At 36.3% G+C, this 27,741-nt stretch overlaps 1 protein-coding gene across 2 annotated transcripts in view; it reads left to right on the top strand.

Moving 5' to 3' along the window:
• Positions 1-8,837: 8,837 nt before the first annotated feature.
• LOC132862813 (alpha-actinin-2-like) overlaps positions 8,838-27,741 on the top strand; it is a 29,502-nt gene continuing 10,598 nt past the window's right edge. For both annotated transcript variants that reach the window (XR_009650059.1, XM_060895101.1), the window contains exons 1-11: positions 8,838-9,043; positions 14,032-14,146; positions 15,700-15,819; positions 16,205-16,291; positions 18,970-19,057; positions 20,295-20,373; positions 21,164-21,245; positions 24,382-24,467; positions 24,617-24,709; positions 26,345-26,575; positions 27,616-27,741. The exon at positions 27,616-27,741 is cut by the window's right edge and continues 22 nt beyond it. Coding sequence is in view for 1 of the 2 variants with exons in the window: in XM_060895101.1 (XP_060751084.1) it covers positions 8,906-9,043; positions 14,032-14,146; positions 15,700-15,819; positions 16,205-16,291; positions 18,970-19,057; positions 20,295-20,373; positions 21,164-21,245; positions 24,382-24,467; positions 24,617-24,709; positions 26,345-26,575; positions 27,616-27,741 (1,245 nt within the window). In the remaining variant the exon portion in view is untranslated. The remainder of the gene's footprint in view (positions 9,044-14,031; positions 14,147-15,699; positions 15,820-16,204; positions 16,292-18,969; positions 19,058-20,294; positions 20,374-21,163; positions 21,246-24,381; positions 24,468-24,616; positions 24,710-26,344; positions 26,576-27,615) is intronic.

Genomic DNA, 27,741 nt, shown 5'->3' with positions numbered 1-27,741 from the left:
ACATCCTCTAAAAGTCTATTATACCATATCAGAAATAACTGTGTACGTTAATGGCCACAGACAGGAGGTCAGTGCATTTCCGGGTCTGTGTGTCTTTAAGTTTAAATAGAAAGATGAATGTGACTTTAAATCCTCTTAAACAAGAGAAATATTATGTGTTCATATATTTTAAATATTTTATTTGCATTTTTCTAAATTATAATAAATAATAAACAAATATAAATAAACTATAAAATAGTGAATCAAAAATGATATAATTTCTATATAAATAATTATATACTAATTTTTTACACTGTTTTAACTTATTAATATTAATAATAAAATAAACCAGTACATTAAAAAAAAAAAAAAAGCCCTCGGGAGACTTGACATCTCGGTTCTGATCATTTAGCTGTAAGCTCTCATTAGTGACACAGTCAAGGACAGCAGATTATGGTGAATTTGTGTTACTGTAACATTTTAGGTGTGTTAATGTAAGTGTGAAAATACTTAGATGACCTCTGCCATGTGTCTAGTTTTAGTACAAAAACTGAGTTCACGCTGAGAAGCCCAATGAGATCAACTGTGCAGCTTGGACTCAAAATACCTAACTTTAACTTGAAGGCATAATGATTAGTTTAAGTGTAGCATAAGGAGATGTATTGTGACTTTAGACACCTATATAATTCAATTTCACATAAGGATTTCTGGAATGCATCTCACTTTAGGATCTGAAAACTAAAATACTGAGCTTGATTCTGAAGAAGCATGACAGATGAAGGATAGTAAATTCACTCATTATATTTTAATGGCCTGCTTCTTTATATTCTACTGTACAGAATGCCTTGTTTATACTTTAACACAGAGTTTCAGATTCAAGGTACAGAGAATCGTTGGTCTTGAAATTTCAACGAATTTATTTTTTTTTTCAATTTATTTACCGTATTTACTTATTTATTTTAATCACCTCAAAAATAGCCTCAAAAGGAAACATGCCGCAGTACATCAGATGAAGTACATTCACTGTTTTTGTGAAGTTTTCTAGGCTACTCCTTGAACAAACATAGTTAATGCACTTTTTTAAAAGCATGACTAATCCCAGAACAAACCCACAAAGACATGTTTTTAATAGTGTTCAAAAAATACAGAGAATCTAGACATAAAGAAGCAGAACGACAGAAACATGAAACACAAAAGATTATTTTAGTACGAAATACAGCTCTCAAAATTGCATCTTCAAGTGTGGATGCTGTATACAACAAATTAAACACACTTTTAGTAAAAATGTAAAATGGGACAGTTTCACCCAGTTATCACAGAAATGTCAAGCTGTGTCTTGTTTGCTTCATTTGATTCCGAAGATGTCTCAGTGCTAAATCCTTCACACGGTTCTACTGTTCATACGGTATTCCTTACTAGTTAAATATACTGTATATATGAAAAGGATAAGCATTCTTTTTTAGGTAAGCCTTCTAATCAGTACATTTGTAGTGTTTGCACTGTAGTGTCCATGTCCCTCTCCATCTTCTCTCTTTGGCAACAGCCTGAGTAGCTAGATGGAGACTCTATGCTCAAGATAATCAGCTACAAATATGATCAGTAGCTCCAGGAGATGTTTCAAAGCATGCGAACATGACACACTCCTAATTACCCCTTTAGAAATGGGAAGTAAGATAAGTCTGAATACAGACATAGACATAAACATCAATCACTGACAATTTTTGTTCACACATATTCTTTTTTTTAGACACATATTAATTAATTAGCTAGCTTGCTGACCATAAAGACATTTTTATGGTGTAAAAGAATTTATACGATGCTTGCTGATATAAATGAATATGACCAAAATGCTATTAACAATTTGCAGTATTTAAATAACTGAACAAAACCAGAAACCACTGAATGTGGTGTTTAACACATCTAGACTTAAATATTAGGAAATTATCATTCCTTTTTTTTCAGACCCAAAGGCTTTTTACGTATATCAAAAACAAAAGAACTGCCATTGCCATTCAGGCTCTTTCCGAGGAGACTGTATTGTTACTATGATTAAGGTGGAAAGTGCACTTACAAAGCTTATTAATCTAATGGACTGGAAGAGCTTTCAATGTACCACACTTAAACGTAGTATTTCATATTTCATGATTTGCTTGCTTCTAGAAAATCTTGAAATGAGCAAAGTCTGTATGGCAACATATGAGTGTTTTAAGCTTTACACATTTAAAATAAAAAAAGTTAAAGCAAACATTTAACAAGCAATTAGTACAAAAATGAAAGGTGTTTAAGAAAGAGTTAACCGTTTGCAACACATCAACGTTCATACTGCACAGTTCCTTCATGTAATAATGAATACCATGTTTTTGGTAGGTTCAAATTATAAATCTTTTGTAATGCAGGTTTTAAAACACAGAGAATAATAATAATAATAATAATAATAATAATATAATAATAATAATAATAATAATAATAATAATACATTATATATAATAATAATGTTGTACATAAAATACAGTTTATAAAATAATAAAATAGTAAAAAAATAAAATAATAACAGCAATAAATCAGAATTACACAAATATCATGGAATAGAAATACATTTTTAACCGTAATGGTGCAGGATCAGCTGAGATTCCTTATAAACTAGCAAATTAATCAAATAAAACTTTAGAACTTGGTTCATCTAGCCAGGGGTTCTCAAGAATCTTTTGAAGCCAGATTAGCACAAACATTAAACTGATAAAGAATGTATTTGGGAAGATTTTTGATTTTTTTCTGCTGTTTTTTTCCCATTTCTCAAATTGTCAAATCCTTCTTAGGGATTCTCTGTTTCATAATGCCCTTACATATGGACACCTTTTTACATAAGGAACAACACATGAGGGGGGGCACGGTGGCTTAGTGGTTAGCACGTTCGCCTCACACCTCCAGAGTCGGGGTTCGATTCCCGCCTCCGCCTTGTGTGTGTGGAGTTTGCATGTTCTCCCCGTGCCTCAGGGGTTTCCTCCGGGTGCTCCGGTTTCCTCCCCCGGTCCAAAGACATGCATGGTAGGTTGATTGGCATCTCTGGAAAATTGTCCCTAGTGTGTGAGTGCGTGAGTGAATGAGAATGTGTGTGTGCCCTGTGATGGGTTGGCACTCCATCCAGGGTGTATCCTGCCTTGATGCCCAATGACGCCTGAGATAGGCACAGGCTCCCCGTGACCCGAGGTAGTTCGGATAAGCGGTAGAAGATGAATGAATGAATGAATGAACAACACATGAGAGACCTGTTATAGAAAAATAATCCTCTTCACTATGGAAACTCTTCCATACTTACAGTACACGTCAATTAATGTTGTGGAATGTTTCTAATTAGTTATTGATTATTTGGAATGTTTACCTTACCAGTCACTGTGTGTGTGTGTATATATATATATATATATATATATGAAGATGGGAAAGATGGGCAGCTCAAATATGGGCTGAAAAGCTTCAGCAACTGTTTTATATTAATGCAGCTTACACGTTGGGACGTACTGGTCTAAACACAACAATACAATCCAGGATGTTCTACGTAGAATTCATTTTATTAAGAAATGAAATAATACACAATATAACACAGAAAATCTTGATAATATTGAGACAAACAGTAACATATCTTTACGACATAATGACTGTGGGTATCTACAGCATCATATATTACAAAAAAATCAAATCAAAAACAATTGCAGTAATTGACATTTATTTAAATTAAAGATGTAGTTAAGGACAAAACGAGTTTCCTGATTAGAGCAGATGTAGTTAATGCAGCAGACATTCTATATGTAGCAGCAGAGTAGTAAGATAGAATCTTATCCAGGCATAAAGCTAAACAGTTTAAAGTTACTTACTTGATGGTCCCTCAGTGGTTCTCTGACAGTCCTGAGATTTCATTCTTACACTTTCACAAATGCTAAGCACCAAAAGGCTTAGCTATACATATTACAGTAGACACTTACAGTAGCATATTTAAATGAACACCAAGGAAATGTTGAAACAACGCAGCACCCAACTTGGTAGCTAAGAGTCACTAACTACACAGCTGACTTTAATACAATAGACAGGAAAGATATCTATAAAATTGTTGCTATGTATATACATACATAGCTTACAGATGAAATAGCTCTTTAAGCATTCTTGACCCACAAAGACGCCCCAGTGCCTGACGCACCTCTTTATTTCTGATACCATATGCTAGTGGGTTGACACATGGTGGAACCAAGACTAGCATTATCATATAGAGCTGATTGTCCACATCCTTGATACACATAGTGATAAATTTAGTTGTGCTTGGAAACAGTTGAAGCAAAAAGATGGCAAAGTAGAAAAAGATGGTACATCTGGCACGAGCGTTGTCCTGCTGGAATGGTTGCTGCACCTGCCGGGCTTCTTGATACATACGGCCGTAGGAGAACAAGAATATGAGGAGGCAGAGGAAAAGCACGCATCCGACAAGTATTTTGTTGAACATCTCAAAGTACTTTGACTGCTCAAGCTGAGCTTGCACAACTTCAGGCTCACACACAAATGTTGCAATGATGTGATCAAATTTTGCTCTGCCAATCAACACCAGGACAGTCGACACCCCGGAGCCTGTTAAAGCCAGCAACCAGATGAGAATAATAAAGCTGTATATTCGCACGTTGGTCATGATACCCAGGTAGTGGATGCCATGGCATGTGTACAAGAAACGCTCCAAAGCCATGGAAGCGACAGTCAGAAGTGAATTAATAATAGTAAAACTCACGGTGAAGTATTGTGCTACACACCTGTAGCTGAAGTTCAGAGTTTGACGGCAAAGCAAGCAGTAAAGTGTTGGAAGACCGATGGTAAGAGTTAGCAGCAAATCACACACAATCAGGTTCTTCAACAGCATATAACGTGGATTCCAGGAAAGAGCTTCAGAGTGTTCCAATCCCAGGAACAAATAAATGTTAACAACCAAGGAAAAAGCAAAAAGTATCAGAACTGTAAGTATTGAGATGTTCAGAACATCCTCATTGTAAACAATGCTCCAAAAGAGACAGGATGTGACTTCGGCGCTCCACTCAACTGAAATCTGTGTTTCATTCAAAGAGAGGGATGAAAAATTAGTGCAGTCCATTTCTTCATTCTGTGAAGTCATTTTATTTTGCTGTCACTTAAATTAGGAGAATGAATTTGTCGGTTTCAGAACTGCTTGAGGCTGCAACACCATCCGTCAGCAGTAAAGAACTGTGGAGTGTTTAAAGCTTGCGTCTTCAATTCATCAATCTCAGTGACCCTAAAGTGACGTGATCATCTCCTAGCAACTAGTCTCTCCTGAATGGAAAGGGGAGGGGTTTAGTACTATTCCTGTGATTCAAAGGTATTTTGCTTTTACAAGAATATTATTAAGTGTATTATTTAAATTTATTATTAATATTTTTATTTACATAACAATACTCATTTTAAATCCAACACTTTCTCTGAGTGGGTCATGAGGATGCTGAGGGGTGTGAGTGGCTTCTCACCTGCAGCAACTTTCATCTCTCTCTCTCTCTCTCTCTCTCTCTCTCTCTCTCTCTCTCTCTATCTATCTATCTATCTGCTTTCACTCCCTCAACATACACTCTCATTTTAGTTTTTCACTCATGTAACATTTGCACTCCTGTGAAAAGGTAATACAATACACTGTCCCATTTTATTAAATTATCAAAAGGAAATCAGAATGAAGTTTATTTACTGGTCCCTATCTGATGTTTGTGTGAAATTAGTTTGTGACATGATAATGAATGGAGAGGAGACGTACCATCCGCTCAATAAACAGAAAATATTGACACAAAATAGTCATTATCATTTGAATTGATCATTAAGTCTAAATGTGTTGTTGGTAATAGGTGGACATAGTCATGTGTTAGTGGATGTGTTAGTATTTCCTGTTGAAAAATACTTTGTGTACAAACCCAGCGACAAAGAAAGGTTGACATTTCACTCCTTCATAATGATATGAATATGAATTCCTGTCCTTAGAATCTATCCTACAGAACTACAATGTTATCAACTAATCATCTAGAGGAACTAATTTTTTGTAAGCAATTACAAGCATTGTAATGCTCAGTATCATGCGTACCGTGATGTGTTTTGCTCTCGGAGATCTGGGTCCTTCAGTGAAATAGTAGAAATGCCATAATGGTAACTAATTTTTTAAAAGGTTTACTCTCAAGGTCTGATCTTATAAAACAGTTCCAGGTTTTGTTGTGTTATAAACCCCCAACAGGAGTCATTGAGTCATGGACAGTGAGAAAAGCTCACTGAAATGAATTGCATTACTTGCTCATTAATTCCCAGTTCTTACACCTGACTTTTTCTTTGTATATACTTAATTACATTTAATGAGCAACGGAATTGAAACAGAGTATTTAAAGCGGTTGTCTGAAGCAGAGAATTCGATTAGACTTCACTCCAGTAATAGATGATAATGAAAAATAATGAAATGAGAACATAAAATAATATTTTTTTTTTGTTAATCATATGTACAGTATTATAATTATAAGATCTGTAGATCTGTAAGATCCTTTTTTCCAAGAACGGCACACATTAGCCCTAATTTATAGCCATTTTTAGTAACATGCATATAAAAATTATATTTTAAAAATGTTGGGATGTGACTTCCACCACAGAAACAAAAGAAAACTGCAGATCCCTTTGCTGTGCTGTAAAGTCCCTTTGAGCACCAGTGTTTTATGAATACATACAAAATGTGTTTTTTTTTCTGCAATTTAACAAAATGCTTCCATGGAAACATGCTTTCAACATCTGTTTGTACGGATGAGCGCACATCATGTAGAAGGTCTGCTACATTTTATGAATGCAGGCAAGTGCAGCTACAGTATAGTGACCAGCTGTTAGGATAAAAGGAAATGAATATCAAGTATAATGAATAATAAAGATTTTACAAAATGTATGTAAAGTAATGCTTTTTTTTTTTATTGTGTTATCTAGATTATGGAATTATTTCATATCAAGGGAAAGAAGAACACTCAGTTTATATGGCAAGTATCAGTGGGAAAACATGATGATTCAATGATCCATATAGGAGCTGAAATAATCTGATCTCATTGGTGAACTCAGCCAAATGACTGACTGAAAAGAGAAATCACTATGTGCAGTTCTAGTTTTGTTTAACCAAAACCAGATACTATATTATTCACGACAAGAATTGTTTTAGAATTAAACTAAATCTAGTTATACTCCATAACATGACAGATCAAGAGATAATACATGCTTTTGCTTTACACCTGCATTACATAATTTTTTTATGAATTCACATTAAGTCCACATTTATTATGGACATATAAGAAGAAAAAAAAATGAAAACATAACCCTTATGCCATTAAATTCAGGCACTAAAAATTAAAAAAAAAAATTCATTTGCACATTTTGCATGTTCAAACAGATTTCGGAGACTTTTCATTGTGTGAATTACTGTAAGACTACAGATGTGTACAGATGGATTAATTTACTCAGATTATTTATTTATTTATTTGTTTATATCTATTTATTTATTTATTTATTTTTTCATTTATTTTATTTATTTACTTTATTTATTTATTTATTCATTTATATACAGTATTTATAATTACAGCACTCATTGATTGTGGCCTTGAAGGAGGTTTATGCAGATCAATATTTGAGGTCTAGAAAGTTAGCCATCATTTACTGTTGTCTTTGTCATAGACTGATAGAATTTAGGTATCCCAGCTAAAGAATAATGAAAACCTCAAGGTGACTATTTAAAAAATCTTATAATCTTCATAATCTAACGAAGCAAGGATTCCCATTTTAGGGTAATGAATTAATTTACCAGGTAAAGTTAATGTTTCATCTTACTTCCTGCACTATTTGTTTCTTTTTTTATTTTCTTAGATTTTCTAAAATATTTTTTCATGTTTATTCTCATACTTTTTATAGGTTGTTTATATTTATGCTCCCTTGCTTCGTATTACAAAGCACAAGTACACCAGTACTCCTTGTACTGTACATGTAAAACTCACGATACTTGACAATTAAGGTAATTGCACAATTCTTCTTGTGCAAGCAGTGCAAGACAAAGACAGTGTAAACAGATAAAGAAAGATAGCACCGGCCAGTAAACAGGCTCTTTTTTTTTTTCGTAAAACAGTTGTAGCAGCACTCAGAAAAAAGAGACAAATGTAATATATATATATATATATATATATATATATATATATATATATATATATATATATATATATATATATATATATATATATATAATTTTATAGTTTTATTGATTTCTTATTAAAACTTAAACAAAACAACAACGCAGCCAGTCAGTCAGCACACACAGCATACATTCAAACATATCAATATCAATGTTAATCTGAGAGTGACTATGGAAAGGCAAAGAGCAAATCAATAATAATAATAATAATAATAATAAATCTGATGTGCAAAAGATTTTGACTGAATGCAAAGACATAGTTGAATGTGTGTGTGTGTGTGTGTGTGTGTGTGTGTGTGTGTGTGTGTGTGTGTGTGTGTGTGTCACCATAAGCCCTGAGCGTTAAGGAGTCTGATGGATTGAGAAAAGAAACTATTCTGGTTGTGAGGGCTTTATGGCTTTCTTAAATCCATGTGATGTCACGTGGCTTATTTTAGATTTTTCTTCTTGTTTGTTTTTGTTTTAATCTCAGATTCAATGTAAACTCTAATACCCCGGCTCGTCCTCTCGGGTTTCACGGTCACTGTCAGCTGGAACCCCGTTGAAGGTTCATCATGTGATGTGACAAGGTGATATCAGTGCGTTCAAAAAGGGGCGCGCAAGAGACGCACCGGCGGCGCTGGAGACACTCGAGTTACGCACGAGTTTGAGCGTGTAGCATTGCAGCATTTCCTTGTTCATAGTGTGAGAAGAAGCAATACAATGATGATGATGATGACGATGAATCAAACGGAGACGCAGTACAACAACGGCTACGTTCAGGAGGAGTACATGCTCCAGGAGGATGAGTGGGACCGCGACCTGCTGCTCGATCCCGCCTGGGAGAAACAACAGCGCAAGGTGCGACAATCCTGCCCTCTGTGTGTGTCTGTGTGTGAGAGATCCACCCAAGGGTCTTGATTATAGACAATATGAGCTTGGGCATATGGTCCTGCAATTAACAGTTTACATTTTACTGAGATTTACAATTAACACAGGATACAGTGTACTGATACATTTAGGGATTTAGGTCCTGCTTAAAATTTGAAAAGTGAATCAATGCTGCTGTGGTTTCTGAACTTATGACCTTCCAATCAGTAGCACAACAACTTTACCACTGAGCCACTACTGCTCAGACATAATGTTTCCACTTTATCTTTTTACCTGCACAAAGTTTAAGAAGACGTTATTCCTTCTGTTAAAAACCATAGTCTGATCATTGGTCCAAAAGAACATGCTTTAATTTAGACTTTTCCTCAACCCCCTTGAGCCTCAACAAGTCTTGACACTTGGCTAAGCCTGGTTATGGATTTTACAGCGGTGGTCTTGATCATTGCAGAAATCACTGAATCAAATATAAGTGAAATTCTGGATGCTGCTTACAGCATGCAATTGGTGTGTGAGTGTCCTACACTGTCTAACAATAGAGTGCTGTAGCTAACAGCTTTCTCACCGAGCCATCCCGGCAATGTGTACACCGCAAAGACTGTCAGCAGATCCAGGACGTCCTGGAGATTAGAATGAACACAACGGCAACTAATTTTAACCTTAGAGAATTGGGCCTTCGTAACAGCTAGCATGCTGTCCATCTCCACAGGGTGTCACCTTCCTTTAGGTATGATCACACACAGGCATTTTACATTGGGAGTTTGATAGCAGACAGAAAGTGTGTGTGTGTGTGTGTGTGTGTGTGTGTGTGTGTGTGTGTGTGTGTGTGCGTGTGTGTGTGTGTTTAATAAAATGTAGCACCTGTTTGCTGCTTGTACCATCCAAGTTAGGTGACTCTGAAGGACTGCCTGGATTGTGGACATAAAAATCTCAACTCTGAACATAAAAACCAAAAAAAAAAACCCAAAAACATCTCATTAGGCTTTAACATGATCATGTGTGATCAGTGATAGAAGCGTTAGCAGTGACCTGTCATAACATGTGGACTGTTACGGTGTTAAGTCAGTCAAATCTTAAGCCATCCGGGTCACTTAAATCTGTTTACGAGAAGTTGTACACTCTTCATGTTCATATAATATTCCTATTATTTATAAACGTTGTACAGGATCTTCTCTCTAATGCTAATTACTAAATATGCTAAATTACTAATTTAATTCTGAGTATATCTCCCTCAATAAATCTCTGTGTTGGCTGTATTGCTACCTTTATACTGTGTAATGTTTTTTTTTTTTTTCTGTACATAGAACAATGTGTGACCTTGTATCATTTAGGGGTATTTAAATACAACCCAAAGGGTGTTATTTGAAATGTTGATTGACAAGCACTGTTCTTATGTGGCACGCAGGGCCAGGGCTGGAAGCCCGGAACAAATTTCAGCAGGAGGTTAATTTATTACAGCAGACGCACACAACACAGCTGACACTAACAGAACAAATGTTCGTCTGTCCAACTGCACCTACGCCCTTTGTTTTAAGTAATATATTCCAAAGTATTCTGCATGTTTTAATGATTACCAAAATGTAGGAATGCTTCCCTTACTAAGATATAATATTCGACTGTCGTTTGCATATTCTGTGAATCATGTAAAAAAAAAAAAATAGATTTATTATTCTGGTAATCCTCCCCAAACTAAATCACAGGCAGTTAACTTTAATAGACTGTACTGAAATCGGCACATTCACTCGTTTCTCTCATACGTCTATTATCAGCATATAGCATGGAAGAGCACAAAGCTTTAATGACAGACAAGGATTCAGCAAAATCTCTTAAACATAGCTATAAATCTAGGCAAAAGGTCATCAGTCTCAGCTAGGGCACATTGCATGTTGGAAGTGATTTGCATGACACTAATTGCTTCTTTATTAAAGCTATGAAACAGTTTTTTTTCCTCAAGTTGGTAAGTGTTAAATGTATACAAAGTGGCAGTTACCCCACTCAAACTTTGCTTTTGTGACCAGAACACCGATATTTTGAAGTGTACCTATTTTCATTTAACAGGCAAATTTATTTTATTTTCACCCAATTTTTCTGTCTATCTCAAATAAACATCTTCCCATTAAAAAGTTTAGGATCAGTGGTAGGGAAAATCCCTGGTTCTCAGATAGTCTCTCAGAGCTAATTCATTTAAGAAATAAATTGTGGGCCCAAGCTAGATTTTCTAACTCCTCTGCTGATTGGACTACATTTAGAACCCTAAGGAACAAGTGCACCTTGATGATAAGAAATTCCAAATCAGAGTTTTATCTGAAGACAGTTACACAGAATTTAAATAACCCCTCTAAATTTTGGACAGTAATTAAATCTATGTCAGGTACACATGTTGCTTCAAGCCTCCCTGAACACATTCTGGTTGGCTCAGATGAAACAAGGGATAAAGTTGCTATGATCAGTCAGTTAACCAAACGCTTTATCTGTGCTGGGTCTGCATTTGACAGTTCAAATGTAAATGCACCTGTCCCATGTTCTGCCACCATTGCAACTGATATTAATCTGGATTTGTTTGATTTTAAAACAATTTCAGTTGCGCAAGTTAGTGAAGCTCTGAAAAGCATTGACCACAAAAAATCTGCAGGTCCTGACAATCTGGATCCTTATCTCCTAAAGGTGGCAGTAGATGTTATTGTGAGCCTATTACTCACATTTTTAATTTGAGTCTTATGTCCAATTCAATACCCCAAATCTGGAAAGCTGCTTATGTTCTCCCCTTATTTAAAGGTGGGGACTCCTCAGAGTTAAACAATAACCGTCCGATTTCCAAACTCTCAATCCTGGCTAAGATCTTTGAATTGCAGGTAAATTTACAGGTCAAACAGTTCTTACTTGATAACAATATTATATTATAATAATATAAAATTGATAAAACAATTTTCAATCTGGTTTTAGAACTGGCCACAGTGCTATTACTGCTGCTATGGTGGTAATAAATTATCTTATTTGTGCCTTGGATAGAAAACAACATTGCGCTGCTTTATTTGTAGATCTATCCAAGGCGTTTGATTCCGTAGATCATGAATTGTTGCTAAACAAACTTAGGGATGTGGGTTTCAGTCATACTGCTGTTAAATGGTTTAGAAACTATTTTGTAGATAGAATTCAGTGTGTCTATGCAGAGGGCCATAAATCTGAGTTTCTTGGGATATCTAAAGGGGTCCCTCAGGGGTCTATTTTGGGACCTATTCTGTTCTCTATTTTTATAAATAAAATAAATTTAGGTAAGGACGTTGAAGCAAAAGTACAATTTTATGCTGATGACACTGTCATTTATACATATGCTCCTTCCATAGCACAGGCTGTGCAAGAGCTTCAGACTGCATTTCAGTCATTACAAACTGCTCTGCTCAATTCAAAATTGGTCTTAAATCCTCAGAAAACTAAGTACATGGTCTTTTCAAAAACTCGCCCACAGCTGCTTGATGATCTCAGCATTTTTACATCTGATGGTAATTCCATTGAAAGGGTACCCATGTACAAGTACTTGGGTATATGGATAGACGACAAACTTTTATTTGATGTACATATTGCTAATTTAGTTAAGAAGCTCAAAATAAAGATTGGCTTTTATTTTAGAAATAAATCTAGTTTTACATTTAATGCCAAAAAAACTTCTGGAAGCTACTTTTCTGTCTGTGATTGATTATGGTGACATATTATATATGCACGCAGCCTCCTCCATTACAGAGCCTTGATTCAGTGTATCATTCATCTCTACACTTTATTACAAATTCAAAGTCCCTTACTCACCATTGTATTCTTTATGATCTGGTGGGTTGGACATCGCTGACCACTCGCAGAAAACAGCATTGGTATATTTTTATATATAAAGCCATGCTAGGTAAACTTCCAGCTTACCTCTATACCCTCCTCTGTCTCAGTTCTGCTAGTTATCAGCTACGCTCTTCCAAGTGGTTGCTTTTTAATGTACCCAGGGTTTGGACAGATTTGGGGAAAACTGCATTTTTATACTATGCACCATGGGCATGGAAGAACTTGCAAAAAGATCTTAAATTAGAAACGTGTATATCAATAAATACATTTAAGACCATCATAAAAAATGTGGTAAAGGAGACATGTAGTTGTTTTTCTTGAGAAGTCCTTGTATTTGTATGATTGTATGTATGTATGTTTTTACTATGTTGTGTTTATGTATGGCTGCTACCTTGGCCAGGTCTCTCTTGTAAAAGAGATTTTTGATCTCAATGAGACTTCCTGGAAAAATAAAAGTAAATAAAAAAATACATTTCTTTTATATTTCTTTTCATAAAGCCAGAAAAAAACAACTGAAGTTATATAAAAATGAGAGAGATGACACTTGTTCATTTTACACTGATGTAACATAAAAATCATTTAATTTCATACAATCAATTATATAAAATTTGTTAATTATAAAGTCAGTTCATCTGTCTGAACTACGTTATCCGTACGTCACTGCACCTCATGATATCACACATACCTCAGTTACATTTATGTCTAATAAGCACTGTGTCTAATTAAAGTTCTGCCTCTGAGAGCATTCATCCTCACATAAGGTTCTTGTGTTCCTGCATACCTAGGTGTTCTCGTTCTTGTTCATGTCTCGTGTGTATGTTTTGTTTGGAACCAATTAAATCGCATCCGCACTTTCATCCACCTCAGACTCCAATCCCTGACACTTACAACTTTGCTGTTACATTCACTAAGGTTGCATTTTAATAGTTGTTAGAGGGCACACTGCTATGGGTTGAAATAATGAGCTCACAATTGGCGTTCTGACTTTCTGTTCGTTATTTCTCTATCTCTATCTATTTTTCTATCAGAGTGAAAAGTCTTATAGTTATTGTACATGCACATTTACATTCTTAAAATTTATGAAAGTGGTTAACTCTAAGGGCTTTCCCTCTCTCTTGTTTTTTTTTTTGTCTTAGACTTTTACGGCGTGGTGCAACTCACACCTACGTAAGGCTGGGACTCAGATTGAGAACATAGAGGAGGATTTTCGTAATGGACTCAAGTTGATGCTCCTTCTTGAAGTCATCTCTGGTACTGAGACGAGACACTTTTACTCTTTTTCATTCATTCATTTTCTACCGCTTATCCGAACTTCTCGGGTCACGGGGAGCCTGTGCCTATCTCAGGCGTCATCGGGCATCAAGGCAGGATACACTCTGGACAGAGTGCCAACCCATTGCAGGGCACACACACACACACTCATTCACTCACGCAATCACACACTACAGACAATTTTCCAGAGATGCCAATCAACCTACCATGCATGTCTTTGGACCGAAACCCCTGAAGCACGGGCTGAGAACATGCAAACTCCACACACACAAGTCGGAGGCGGGAATCGAACCCCCACCCCTGGAGGTGTGAGGCAAACGTGCTAACCACTAAGCCACCGTGCCCCCCTCACTTTTACTCTGTATATTTTAATTCATTAAGTTCACATGTTAATGATTTAGGGACACAGATTGTGTAATAATAATAATAATAATAATAATAATAATAATAATAATAATAATAATAATGACAGTGAATTTTATTTAGCTTTGTTTGCTAGCTCAGAGATACAAAAATATTACATGTAACACAAGTTATAAATATAAAACTACACACATACAATGAGGTCTAATGGTATGAAAGCACTATTGAAAATGCTTTTATTTTGCATTCTTTTCTAATGCAACTCTGAGATTTCCTTTGAGTATGCCAGTTTCCTCCGCAGTCCAAAGAGGTGCATTGTGGGCTGACTGGTATCTCTAAAACTGTTTTATATGTGTGTGTGCAGTTGTGCCCTGTGACAGGCTGCCATCCTGTCCAGGGTGTATCCTGCCTTGTGCCCTGAGTCTCCTGGAATAGGTTCCAGGTTCCCTGCGACCCAGAAGGAAAAGCAGTGTGAAGTACAGTATCTGTGGATAGATGGATGTATGAAATTACTGGCAGTTATTATGTTGTTGCTAACAATTATTTAGTGGAAAAAATAATCTTTAAAAAAGGAGTTTTAGAGTTTCTTTGTATTTTGTACTGTACCCTCCTTTTTTGCTTTAATGACATTCTGCACTTGAGTTGACAGACGCCACAAGTTTCTCTTTATTGAAGTTTAGATCATTATTATCCATTTTAGATGAAATACACAAAGCAGTTAGGTTTTAAATACAGAGCAGTTAACCTGTTCAATATAAGACATTTACTTACATTTAAATAGAGAATGTACAGAAATAGTGCAGAATGTCCAATTAACATCAATGCCATATTTGAACAAATAAACCAATTAAATAATCAATAACTGCAGATTTCAATGATAAATAAACCTATTTATTTATTAATTTATTTATTTATTTATTTATTTAGGGGTGTTATATACAATAAGGCTATTTACAAGAAAGGTCTTCTGAAAAAGAAAGTAAAGTTGACCATTTCAGGCATCAGGTCTGGTCATTAGACATTGAACTGGAACTGTGCTTTAAACTGTACTGAGTCAGGGTCGATATGTGTGTTTTACAGCAAGTTAGTAAGTGTTACAGTAATTAAGCATTGCTTTTGGATAGAGAAAGTCAGAAACTGACTGTAAATGTTGCTGTATTTGTCTTTAGGTGAAAGGCTGCCTAAACCAGACAGAGGAAAAATGCGATTTCACAAAATAGCCAATGTGAACAAAGCCCTGGAGTACATCACCAGTAAAGGAGTAAAGCTGGTGTCCATAGGAGCAGAAGGTCCAGTATTTATAGACAATGTTTTATCTTTCCAGAGTTTCTAAATACTGTGTATTGTAAACTAATAATAGATGTTGACTCAAAGATACTGCAGATTTGGCTGTAATTATTGTTGCCTCTCTAAATAGACAGACAGAGAGACAGTCTCATATTAAGGTTCAATGTGTTTTTTTTAGCTGATGGCTTGAAATCAATTATTTAGTTATTCTAATGGGTTCAAATCCTTTCAGTCTGTCAGTGGAGTGACTGTATTGTGTCTAAAAACAGATTATGACATGTAAGTATGATAGAAAGTGAACACAAGATAGTAAAACTAATAAGTTCTGTCATAGAAAGTAAGTTAAATAAAATGTGTTGTTTTTAATGTTAATGTTAATGTTTTTAGAGATCGTTGATGGAAATGTAAAGATGACTTTGGGAATGATCTGGACCATTATTCTCCGCTTTGCCATTCAGGATATCTCGGTGGAAGGTACGACATGAAAATGCACCAAATTATAAAAACTTACACCTATAAAACAAAGACAATGCAAAAAAAAAAAAACTTACAAATAAATAAATGCTTAGAGAAAAGTTAGAGAAGGAGTTCTGAAAGAGGGGGTCACAAGGGAAACTCACAATATCTTCTTTTGTTTTATTTTATTATTTTTGAAATTAACGTATGAAATATAGAAGATGAGTTTAAAAGAACTATTTGAGTATTTCTTCTACTATCCTGATAGTTCAGCAAATGGAACAAATAGACACAAAAAAAAAACATGCATTGTGTTAGAAATTGCTCTATTCTTACTGGATTGACTGTTGTATCAGTCTTCTAGTTTCTAGATTAGTAAATACTTGTAAGGTCAGATTTTTCAATTTGAGCCCCAAACGATGACACAACTTTTATGAAACAGCGGAAAGTTTTAAGTGAGAGAGACTATAATGTCATTGTGTGTTACACACATAATAAACAAATGTTTTGGCTCTAACTGTGAATGTCACTCTTTAATATTTTGGATGTACATAAGATACTGTACAGTATGTGGGCCAGTGTTTAAATAATACTTTGAATGCAGATTTGTGTGTTTTTTGCACAAAACACGCAAAATCATGCCTCAAGTTTAAATCAGTCTGCTTCATGTTGGGTCATATCACAATACCCCGGTCTGGATTATTTTCCTATAACAGCATTTGAACAGCTGAATCATTACAAGGAATATTCCTTTGGTTTCTTGTCCCTTGTAGGTTACACATGCAGCATGTTACTCGCATAAAATGTTACAGTAGTGCGATATTATTAATCTACAGGGAGTGCAGAATTATTAGGGAAGTTGTATTTTTGAGGATTAATTTTATTATTGAACAACAACCATGTTCTCAATGAACCCAAAAAATTCATTAATAGCAAAGCTGAATATTTTTGGAAGTAGTTTTTAGTTTGTTTGTAGTTTTAGCTATTTTAGGAGGATATCTGTGTGTGCAGGTGACTATTACTGTGCATAATTATTAGGCAACTTAACAAAAAACAAATATATACCCATTTCAATTATTTATTTTCACCAGTGAAACCAATATTACATCTCAACATTCACTAATATACATTTCTGACATTCAAAAACAAAACAAAAACAAATCAGTGACCAATATAGCCACCTTTCTTTGCAAGGACACTCAAAAGCCTGCCATCCATGGATTCTGTCAGTGTTTTGATCTGTTCACCGTCAACATTGCGTGCAGCAGCAACCACAGCCTCCCAGACACTCTTCAGAGAGGTGTACTGTTTTCCCTCCTTGTAAATCTCACATTTGATGATGGACCACAGGTTCTCTATGGGGTTCAGATCAGGTGAACAAGGAGGCCATGTCATTAGTTTTTCTTCTTTTAGACCCTTTCTTGCCAGCCACGCTGTGGAGTACTTGGACGCGTGTGATGGAGCATTGTCCTGCATGAAAATCATGTTTTTCTTGAAGGATGCAGACTTCTTCCTGTACCACTGCTTGAAGAAGGTGTCTTCCAGAAACTGGCAGTAGGACTGGGAGTTGAGCTTGACCCCATCCTCAACCCGAAAAGGCCCCACAAGCTCATCTTTGATGATACCAGCCCAAACCAGTACTCCACCTCCACCTTGCTGGCGTCTCAGTCGGACTGGAGCTCTCTGCCCTTTACCGATCCAGCCACGAGCCCATCCATCTGGCCCATCAAGACTCACTCTCATTTCATCAGTCCATAAAACCTTAGAAAAATCAGTCTTCAGATATTTCTTGGCCCAGTCTTGACGTTTCAGCTTGTGTGTCTTGTTCAGTGGTGGTCGTTTTTCAGCCTTTCTTACCTTGGCCATGTCTCTGAGTATTGCACACCTTGTGCTTTTGGGCACTCCAGTGATGTTGCAGCTCTGAAATATGGCAAAACTGGTGGCAAGTGGCATCTTGGCAGCTGCACGCTTGACTTTTCTCAGTTCATGGGCAGTTATTTTGCGCCTTGGTTTTTCCACACGCTTCTTGCGACCCTGTTGACTATTTTGAATGAAACGCTTGATTGTTCGATGATCACGCTTCAGAAGCTTGGCAATTTTAAGAGTGCTGCATCCCTCTGCAAGATATCTCACTATTTTTGACTTTTCGGAGCCTGTCAAGTCCTTCTTTTGACCCATTTTGCCAAAGGAAAGGAAGTTGCCTAATAATTATGCACACCTGATATAGGGTGTAGATGTCATTAGACCACACCCCTTCTCATTACAGAGATGCACATCACCTAATATGCTTAATTGGTTGTAGGCTTTCGAGCCTATACAGCTTGGAGTAAGACAACATGCATAAAGAGGATGATGTGGTCAAAATACTCATTTGCCTAATAATTCTGCACTCCCTGTATAATATGGGTGTTCAAAACAGTTCTTAATATTTATTTGATGTAGTTTAGCCTAAGTTTAGGAGCTCATGGCTTAGAGTGAACTGAAAATACAAAGACCAATACAAGGTCTATTAATCAAGTTCATCCTGTGGTCTAATTTGTCTTATGTGAGCAATAAAAATCAGATTTACTTTAGTTCATTTACAAAAATGATACTTGTGTTGTTTTTTGTAGTTTATTATTTATAGTCAAGACGCATGATTCTTTCTTTTGCATGCATTATTGGGTGTGTTAGTTATCAGTAATTATTATTACCAGAAACCTCTGCTAAAGAAGGGCTCCTACTGTGGTGCCAGAGGAAGACGGCTCCATACAGGAACGTCAACGTGCAAAACTTCCACTGCAGGTGAGAAATAATGCCACTAGATTACGTACTATTTCTGATTTACAGTCAGGCAAAAAAACATCAGTAACCATTTGTTAAAAGTGTGAACCTAAAAACATGGGACTTGCCAGCACCCTGACAAATAATCATTTATGCCACTGCTCTTTGAGAGAATAACCAATATCTAGGCTGCTGAAAATATTCTGGTACTTGGTGAACTTCATAGTGCCGTCAACTGCAAGTCATCACTGATTCGCCTCCAAACACTACACCAGGATCAGGGAGTAGACATACTCGTGCTCTGAAGAGCTAAATAGCTTGATTTTGTTCACAATTAAAGACAGCTTGTAAACTGTACCTCCAATGATACTTAAAGTTAATTAATCATTTGCAAAGCATGTAAAATTAAGTGACAGATTACAAAAAAAACAAATTTGGGGAAAAAAGCCCAACATTCGCAGGATGTCAGGTCCACTTCCAGCAGTTAGACTGATTAAAAGCTGAGCTGTTCTCTCACTGCATTCAAATCATTGTGAGTGATTAAGGTCACTCAGTTGTACTTCTTTATGCTTAAAAAAGATTGAATATTATTAGGATTATGCTTCACTTAGCAATGACTTTTAATGGTGAAAGAAACTATATTTAAGAAACTAATTGGTACTGCATGTTCTTCTCATACTGTTTCTTTTCTTTTCTGTTCTTTTCTTTAAAAGTGATGCTTTGACCATATTGTTGTCATGATAAAACATTTTTTGCAAAAGTGGCAGGTTGCATAAGTACACCCTTTTATTACTGGTGTTGTGGCTGCATCCAGAAAAAACACAGTCACACTCAATCTCATGTTAATTTTTGCAAGAACAAGTGGCAAAAATTGTGAAGTCAAGATCCATCATGCATATAGACTATTACCAAATAAAACTAAACCCTTTGTGGTTAAAAATCGAAAGGTTGCTTTAATAAAGTTACTTTTTACAAATAATAATAAAATAATTTACAAATTACTTTAACCTTATGCCTGTGCACACTTGTGCAAATAGGTTATTGTAGTTTTTTCCTTTCTTTTTCACCTTTTTTTTCTATCTTTTAATTTCACAGTGAGGGTGGAAAACCTTCTGATGTGATCTATATTGGTTTTATATTTATTACATTACAAAAATCTGTGGGTTTATGATGTGTAGACTTGTTGCATCTATTCTACATAAATACTGTAGATGTCATGTGATTGTTTTTCTGCTCTTTCTATCACTGTTGTGTCAAGCTGGAAGGATGGCCTAGCCTTCTGTGCCCTTATACACAGACACAGACCAGACCTGATTGACTACTCCAAGCTCAACAAGGTCTGGCACTGCATGCTCTGAGTGATTTACCAGCTCTAACAAGTCTGACACAATCCATTATTTTTTTACAGGTCAATATCCAAGAAACATTTTAAATGCTTTTTGCATAATCTACGGAAAAAGTCTTGAATTGTTCTGTTCTATAAAGCTGCTTTGAGACAATGTCCATTGTAAAAAGCGCTATACAAATAAACTTGAATTGAATTGAATTGATGCATCATAGCACATTAGGATCGCACTAATTACATTCATGTCCTCATTTAACACATCCATATATCTCCTCTTTACCCTTCCTCTTGACCTCTTACCTGGCAGCTCCATCTCCAACATCCTTCTACCAATATAACCATCTCCAAACCATCTTAATCTATCCTCTCTGACCTTGTCCCCAGCCAACTTGAGCTGTCCCTCTGATGTGCTTGATTTGCTAAAAAGCTCATTTATGGCAGTTATTGGGGTTTGGATTAAATGTAATGAATTTAAGTGAACATGTCTCATTTTACTGGAAGAGCTTGACAAAGTAATTATATGGATTGATTTCTGTAAGATTAACAAAAATAACCCTGGCTATGTCTTTCATTATTGGATTCCACTTTGTGTACCACACTTATTTGATATCAATTGCATGATATTCAATTGCATTTCCATGCACATTTTATTCTCAGCACAGTAATGAGCACTGTGCACTAAATGGTCCTTCTAACACTGGCCTAGAAATGTCAGTAGTCAGTGTGGAAGCTGTAATCGTTCTTTACACATTTAAGTGTATCAGCTATTCATGTACATGCAGGATGATCATCTAGGCAACCTGAACCTGGCACTGGAAGTTGCAGAGAAACACCTTGACATCCCCAAAATGCTGGATCCAGAAGGTATGTTGCATGAGCGTATGGTTTCAGACAAAAACAAAGAAAAATAAATGCAGTGAAATTTACTTCACTAAAAATAGAAAAAAAAAGGGGGGGCACGGTGGCTTAGTGGTTAGCACGTTCACCTCACACCTCCAGGGTTGGGGTTTCAATTCCTGCCTCCGCCTTGTGTGTGTGGAGTTTGCATGTTCTCCCCGTGCCTCGGGGGTTTCCTCCGGGTACTCCGGTTTCCTCCCCCGGTCCAAAGACATGCATGGTAGGTTGATTGTCATCTCTGGAAAATTGTCCGTAGTGTGTGATTGCGTGAGTGAATGAGAGTGTGTGTGTGCCCTGCGATGGGTTGGCACTCCGTCCAGGGTGTATCCTGCCTTGATGCCTGATGACGCCTGAGATAGGCACAGGCTCCCCGTGACCCGAGGTAGTTCAGATAAGCGGTAGAAGATGAATGAATGAATGGAAAATAGAAAAAAGAAAAATATCAAGTTAAATATAAAAGATATTACGTTAGTTGTATGTAGTATAAAATATATACCATAATACCACATATGTACAACAGGTTGTGCAGAAAATCAAGCAGCGATAGTTGCAGTGACAATAAGAAATTATAAATACAGGATATGCCATGTATATTTACAAGAATGTTGGGTGTGGGTGACCAAAGAAATCCAAGGTCTTTATTTATATGTTTATGTATTAGTAGTCATATGTATTCTCGTGGTTGAGATAGCCTGAATGGTTTGTGGGTACAGGCTCCTCCTTTTTCTCTCCGTGCTGGCCTTCAGGAATAAAAAGCACTTTCCTGATTGTAGTAGATTGAAGAGTCCATTATTTAGATGTCTAAGGTATTTTATTATCTTCCTGGCCTTGGTCCAGCACTACATGCTGTTAATAGACTGCAAGTTATGGAGCTCAGGCTCAGCTGATCACACCACTCTCTGGAGAGTCTGATCCTGCTTGGTGCTGATGCTTCCTGCCAGAATGGTGCAGGTGTAAAGGTTCCTTAGCACCCTAGAGGGCAGTTTAAAGTCCCTTCAGGGGGCCATCTAAGGTGACAAAGACTCTAATGCACACTCTTAACTAGGGTGTTAATGTGATAGGACCACTACAGGTTCTCCAGGATAGAACACCAAGTTACTGGAAAATGTCCACTCTCTCCAATGGGGCACAGTTGATCGTGAGGAGGTGGTAGCCCCTGACCTGTATCATGCTGAAGTCCACTATCAGCTCCTTTGTCTTACTGACATTCAGGTGGAAGTTGGTCTCCGTATTTTTAATCTCCTCCAGGTAGGCCTTTTAATCATTCTGAGAGATCAAGTATGGGTTTTTTCTGGAACAGCAGGTGCAATAAGGAATTTTTAAAGCAGGTGGGAATTACTGACAATGCCAAGGTTAGGTTGAATATGTCCACGAACACTGGTGCTAGCTGGTCAGCACAAGCTTTAAAGTCCTGTCCTGAGATGTTTTCCAGGCCTGCCACTTTCCTGGTATTCACTCTCCTAAAAGCCTTCCACAGTTTATGCTTGGAGATAATGAAAGCATGAAGATAATGAAAGATAATGGTAGCTGTCACCTTAAAGCGAGTGTTAAAGGGCTCGTCGTCCCGAGAACCTTTTAAACCATTCTGGTGGATGGCTAAAGGTCTATTATTGTTCTTAGTTCTTGTATTAGTTTTCTAATGCCACCTGTTTGGAACTGTGACTCTATGAATTATATATTTTTATATACTATGTTTTTTTTTGTATGGAAACCATGAAAAAAGGTGGAAAAAGTGTCCATAAAAGTGGAGACAGATAGAGTTGGTCAGGCCATAGGGTATGTAAGTGAAGAATGAGGTCAAATGACATTTCTATTGATCTATTGAAAAACTAATGGATTTACTGATGAGGTAAATTAGAGATATGTATCATCACCACTCTTTAGGACCTACTTTACATACACCTGATTTTTTGACTGATTAGCATTCTTCAAAAAAGGACATTATTGAGCATTGGGCAAACAAATGAAGAAAGGGAGATTCAAAGCAATCAACAAACAGAAATCAACCCAGAAAAATAATCCAATAAACATCAGGAATGTAATCAGTGTAAGGTGTGGAATTCTGGGAAATGAAGTTTATTATAAGAGCAGATAGAGAAGTGACATTCTACAATTTTTTAATTGTTTATAGATCTGCAAGCAGATTTATAATTCCTTTTTCATCACTTGAATAGAAAAATGTAACTGATTACTGCTTTTCTCCTGTGGGTCTGCAGCAGAATATCAGAATCATTTTGTCTGAACAGTTTTCTCACTTTATCTCACTTTAACTCACTTCTTCTCCCCCCATTAATTCTGCATCATTATCACCATAATTGATAATGAGTGTCCTAAGAGCATTTTCCACATTTTTGGAAAATCCTGCTTTTCTTTAAATGTCAAATTACAATGTAGGTAGTAATTGGCTCTTGTAGTAAAGCGACGTAAGTGGTGTTGTTAGTGAGTCAATAATGGTTAAGCTTTCAGTAGACAGAGGTGCTTATGCAAATAGACAAGGTTGCTGCAAATAAAGATTTTTTTTACCAGCCTCAATAATGATGGATGTTAGCTGAAATGAATATATATATATATATATATTCACTGTATATAACTGTGTAACTGTGTTACCAGCTAATTGTGTTTTATTTATATATATATATATATATATATATATATATATATATATATATATATATATATATATATATATATATATATATATATATATATCAATTAGCAGGTAACACAGTTTCACCCCAGAAAGTAAGAATTGTGTAGGTTTGTTTTTATGTCAGTTAATATAATCACATAAATGTATAAAATTTCAAAGTGTTGAAACTGATTAAGAAGATAAAGATGAGATAACGAGATAAATATGTAGAAAACTGAAGCATTTTCCAACTTCACACTGATGGTGAACTCATCTTTATAGATACAGATAGTTGGCAGATTAAAGGACAAATGTAATCCTAGGTCACACATACTGTACGTATCTCATCCTAACCCTGTGTCATATTTTGTTAGTACTATTTCATGTAATATGGTTTTAATTATTCCCTTTTGCATTTGCCTTTTTTTTTTATTTTTTTTTTTTTTTAACTAACATTTCCTTTCACCACATCAGACATCATCAACACCCCAAAACCTGATGAGAGAGCCATCATGACCTATGTGTCCTGCTTCTACCATGCTTTTGCTGGAGCCGAGCAGGTATGGCTTTTCGACTAGATGTCATACGCACTTCACAGGCTTATCCATCACTTTGAAATTACAGGCTATGTTATGTTGCCTTGTAAACAGTTGCCTAAGCTAAATGTTTGAATATAACATGTGTCTATGCGTGTGTTGTCTCTTGAAAGGCGGAGACCGCTGCTAACAGGATTTGTAAAGTTCTTGGGGTCAACCAGGAGAACGAGAAGTTCATGGAAGACTATGAAAAACTGGCCAGTGAGGTGAGACACACATTCGAATGTTCTCTGAGACTGATTCTGTTGTCTGATTTCCTGTAACCATTTAAAAACTATTTTTGATTAGCTATCATTCATATCACCCCTATAGTAGATTCATTCCAAAATTTAATCACAGTTCTAAATCTGTGCTTTTCATAATATCACTACATACAAGCAGATTCACATTTAGCATGAGAAGAGTAGGAATATCCATAAGAATAATCATTCAATTAAATTATACATCCGACATATCTAAAGGATTTGTTTTGTTTTCCAACTTAAACTGTTGGATGTGACCTTGAAGGTCTTTCCAACACATTCCAACTTGGGATGTGGTAGCTCAGTGGTTAAGGTGTTCGACTACTGATCGGAAGATCATTGGCCGAATCCCAGGTCCACCAAGTTGCCACTGCAGGGCCCCTGAGCAAGGCCCTTAACCCTCAATTGCTCAGGTGTATAAACTGAAATAAGACAATGTAAGTCACTCTGGATAAGAGTGTCTGCTAAATGCTGTAAATGTAAACTATCTGTTTTATAAATTCCTTGATCTAGACCTCAAATTTTTCGATTGATTTTTAGACCATATTGGATTATATTAATTTTTTATTTATCGTATAATACATGTAAACATCAAAGTCATACAAAAGTAGAACATTTACCCTTGCCGTCCACTTTAATACTAACACCTGAACACCTGCTCATTCATGTACTGTAGTTATCTAATTCAAGATTCAAGAGGTTTATTGTCAAGTGCACAGTGAAAACATTATGGTTTAGACCATAGGTCACTAACAGGGGGACCGCGGTCCGGGTCCGGACCCAGAAGCTGTCCAATCCGGACCCGGACCTACAGCCAAAACAAAAGGTTATGATTTAAAACTTGACGAAGCGCTTCCATTTTAACCGGCGCAGCTTTTGCAGTCCTTATGGTAAAGGTAATGGAAACGCACAGACCAATCAAGTCTGTGTATTCCTGATGCACCAAATCGTAAAAAAATCGTCTTTATGTATGTGGCATTTCTGTGCTGTGACTGAGATGTTATCTCTAATATGATTGGTCACAAAAATAATCCATACACCATCTAATCTGTACCATCTTATTAACTCAATATCATTATTAAATATTTAATAATGCAACACATTTGTTCTCCCTCTTCACTTTTCGGCCTCTTAACCCTCTTAAAATTCCTCCTCTTTATTCCTAACTCTTTTTGACCATATGAGCTCTTTTAATGGTTAAGATGTTTTGTAAATAACCTTTATCTTTACTAAGATCTTCTATTTCACTTTAAGGGGAAACATAAAAGTTTTTCCATTTTAAGCGGAAACCCAAAATCTTTTTTCCAGACTTCATCTGTTATTGTCAGGGTGCAGGGGGATGGACCCAAAGATGCAGAACACATACAACTCCAAATGAAATGGGTTTTAATATAGGCAGAGAAGAGAGAGCATTCCAACAAAGAAAGTACAGTCCCAGGGCTAAACTGAAATAATAGGACAAAGAGGTGGTAATCCAACAAAGATAGTCACCTTTACAGGGCCAAACGTCAATTGTTAAAAGCGCTATACAAATAAATTTTCATTTAAATGTCAGTGACTAGGCTACTTTTAATTCATGTTAATTAATCTTCTTCTTAGCTGTTAGGTTGGATCCATCGCACCACCCCGTGGCTGGAAAACCGGTCTCCAGAGACCTCAATGGCAGCCATGAGGAAGAAACTTGAAGATTTCCGTGGCTACCGTCGCATTCACAAGCCGCCAAAAGTGCAAGAGAAATGCCAGCTGGAGATCAACTTTAACACGCTGCAGACCAAACTGCGCATCAGCAACAGGCCTGCCTACATGCCCTCTGAAGGGAAAATGGTGTCGGTGAGACTCCACACTCACCACATGATCTAATTAAGATTTATTTAATTATTTAGATTTATGTAATTATTAGAAATGGCACTGATCTGAAATTATTGTCATATTTTTTCTATACCAGCAAAAAAAGGTGGATTAGGTATTGGGAAAATATCTAAAGTTTTTCTTATGATAGGATTGATTTTATTATATTTATACTTTATTATATCTTATGTCTTTATTTATTATATGTGCAATGTTTGCTGTCATTGTCAGATCATCCAGTTTTTCAAAGCTTAGCATTTTTGTTTTTTTAATAAACACTATATAGTGTCAAGAAATGTCTAAATAAGGCATGAAATATTAAAATATAAAATGTTAATAGATATTATTTAGACATAATTGCCAGCATTAAAGATTCAGATATGATATACACACACACACACACACACACACAGAGAGAGAGAGTCATGTACTGTAGCAGCATTCTGGATCAGTTGCACAGGATAAATGGTGCTCAGAGACAGAGCTAAATAACAGGAGACTGAACAAACACCTAAGTGACATGTGTGGATATAAATGGATGAATCCTTTCGATGTTCTTAAAGAGAAATCAGCATGAGCCTGTCAGATTAACAGCGTGAGAGGAAAAGAGAGGTTCATTGTTCATGGTTACCTCAAAGTTACATGCAGTGACAGAAGGTGAGATCAGCGAGTTGTCCAGGGAGCTCACAAGATCCTGACATGGGGATAAATCACCTTGGATGGACAGCAATTGCTGGGATTCATTTTCAGCTGATGAGCTGCTATTCATGATAAGATGTGTTCAAGATATGCCAAGATCTCAGCACAATTTATGAGTGTCTATAACTTTAGCATAAGGCTGCAACATTACAAAATAAAAAAATTAAAAAAGCCTGAATACTTTCTGAATGCACTGTATATAAGACAAGTTGTCTGTGGAGGGGATTATCAAGCTAACAAGTCATATGTGAAGGTGATTATCAAGCTAACGAGTTTCATGTGAAGGTGATTGTCAAGTTAACAAGTCTTCTGGTTCTCTGTAGGACATTACAAGTGCATGGCAGGGTTTGGAGCAGGCAGAGAAAGGCTATGAAGACTGGTTACTGAGTGAACTTAGACGCCTGGAGCGTCTTGACCACATGGCTGAGAAATTCCAGCAGAAGGCGCTC

Source organism: Tachysurus vachellii, chromosome 2 (genome assembly GCF_030014155.1).
Source record: "Tachysurus vachellii isolate PV-2020 chromosome 2, HZAU_Pvac_v1, whole genome shotgun sequence".
Lineage (NCBI taxonomy): Eukaryota > Metazoa > Chordata > Actinopteri > Siluriformes > Bagridae > Tachysurus > Tachysurus vachellii.
The sequence above is the reverse complement of the archived record's forward strand: the minus strand, read 5'-3'. Positions and strand labels throughout refer to the sequence as shown.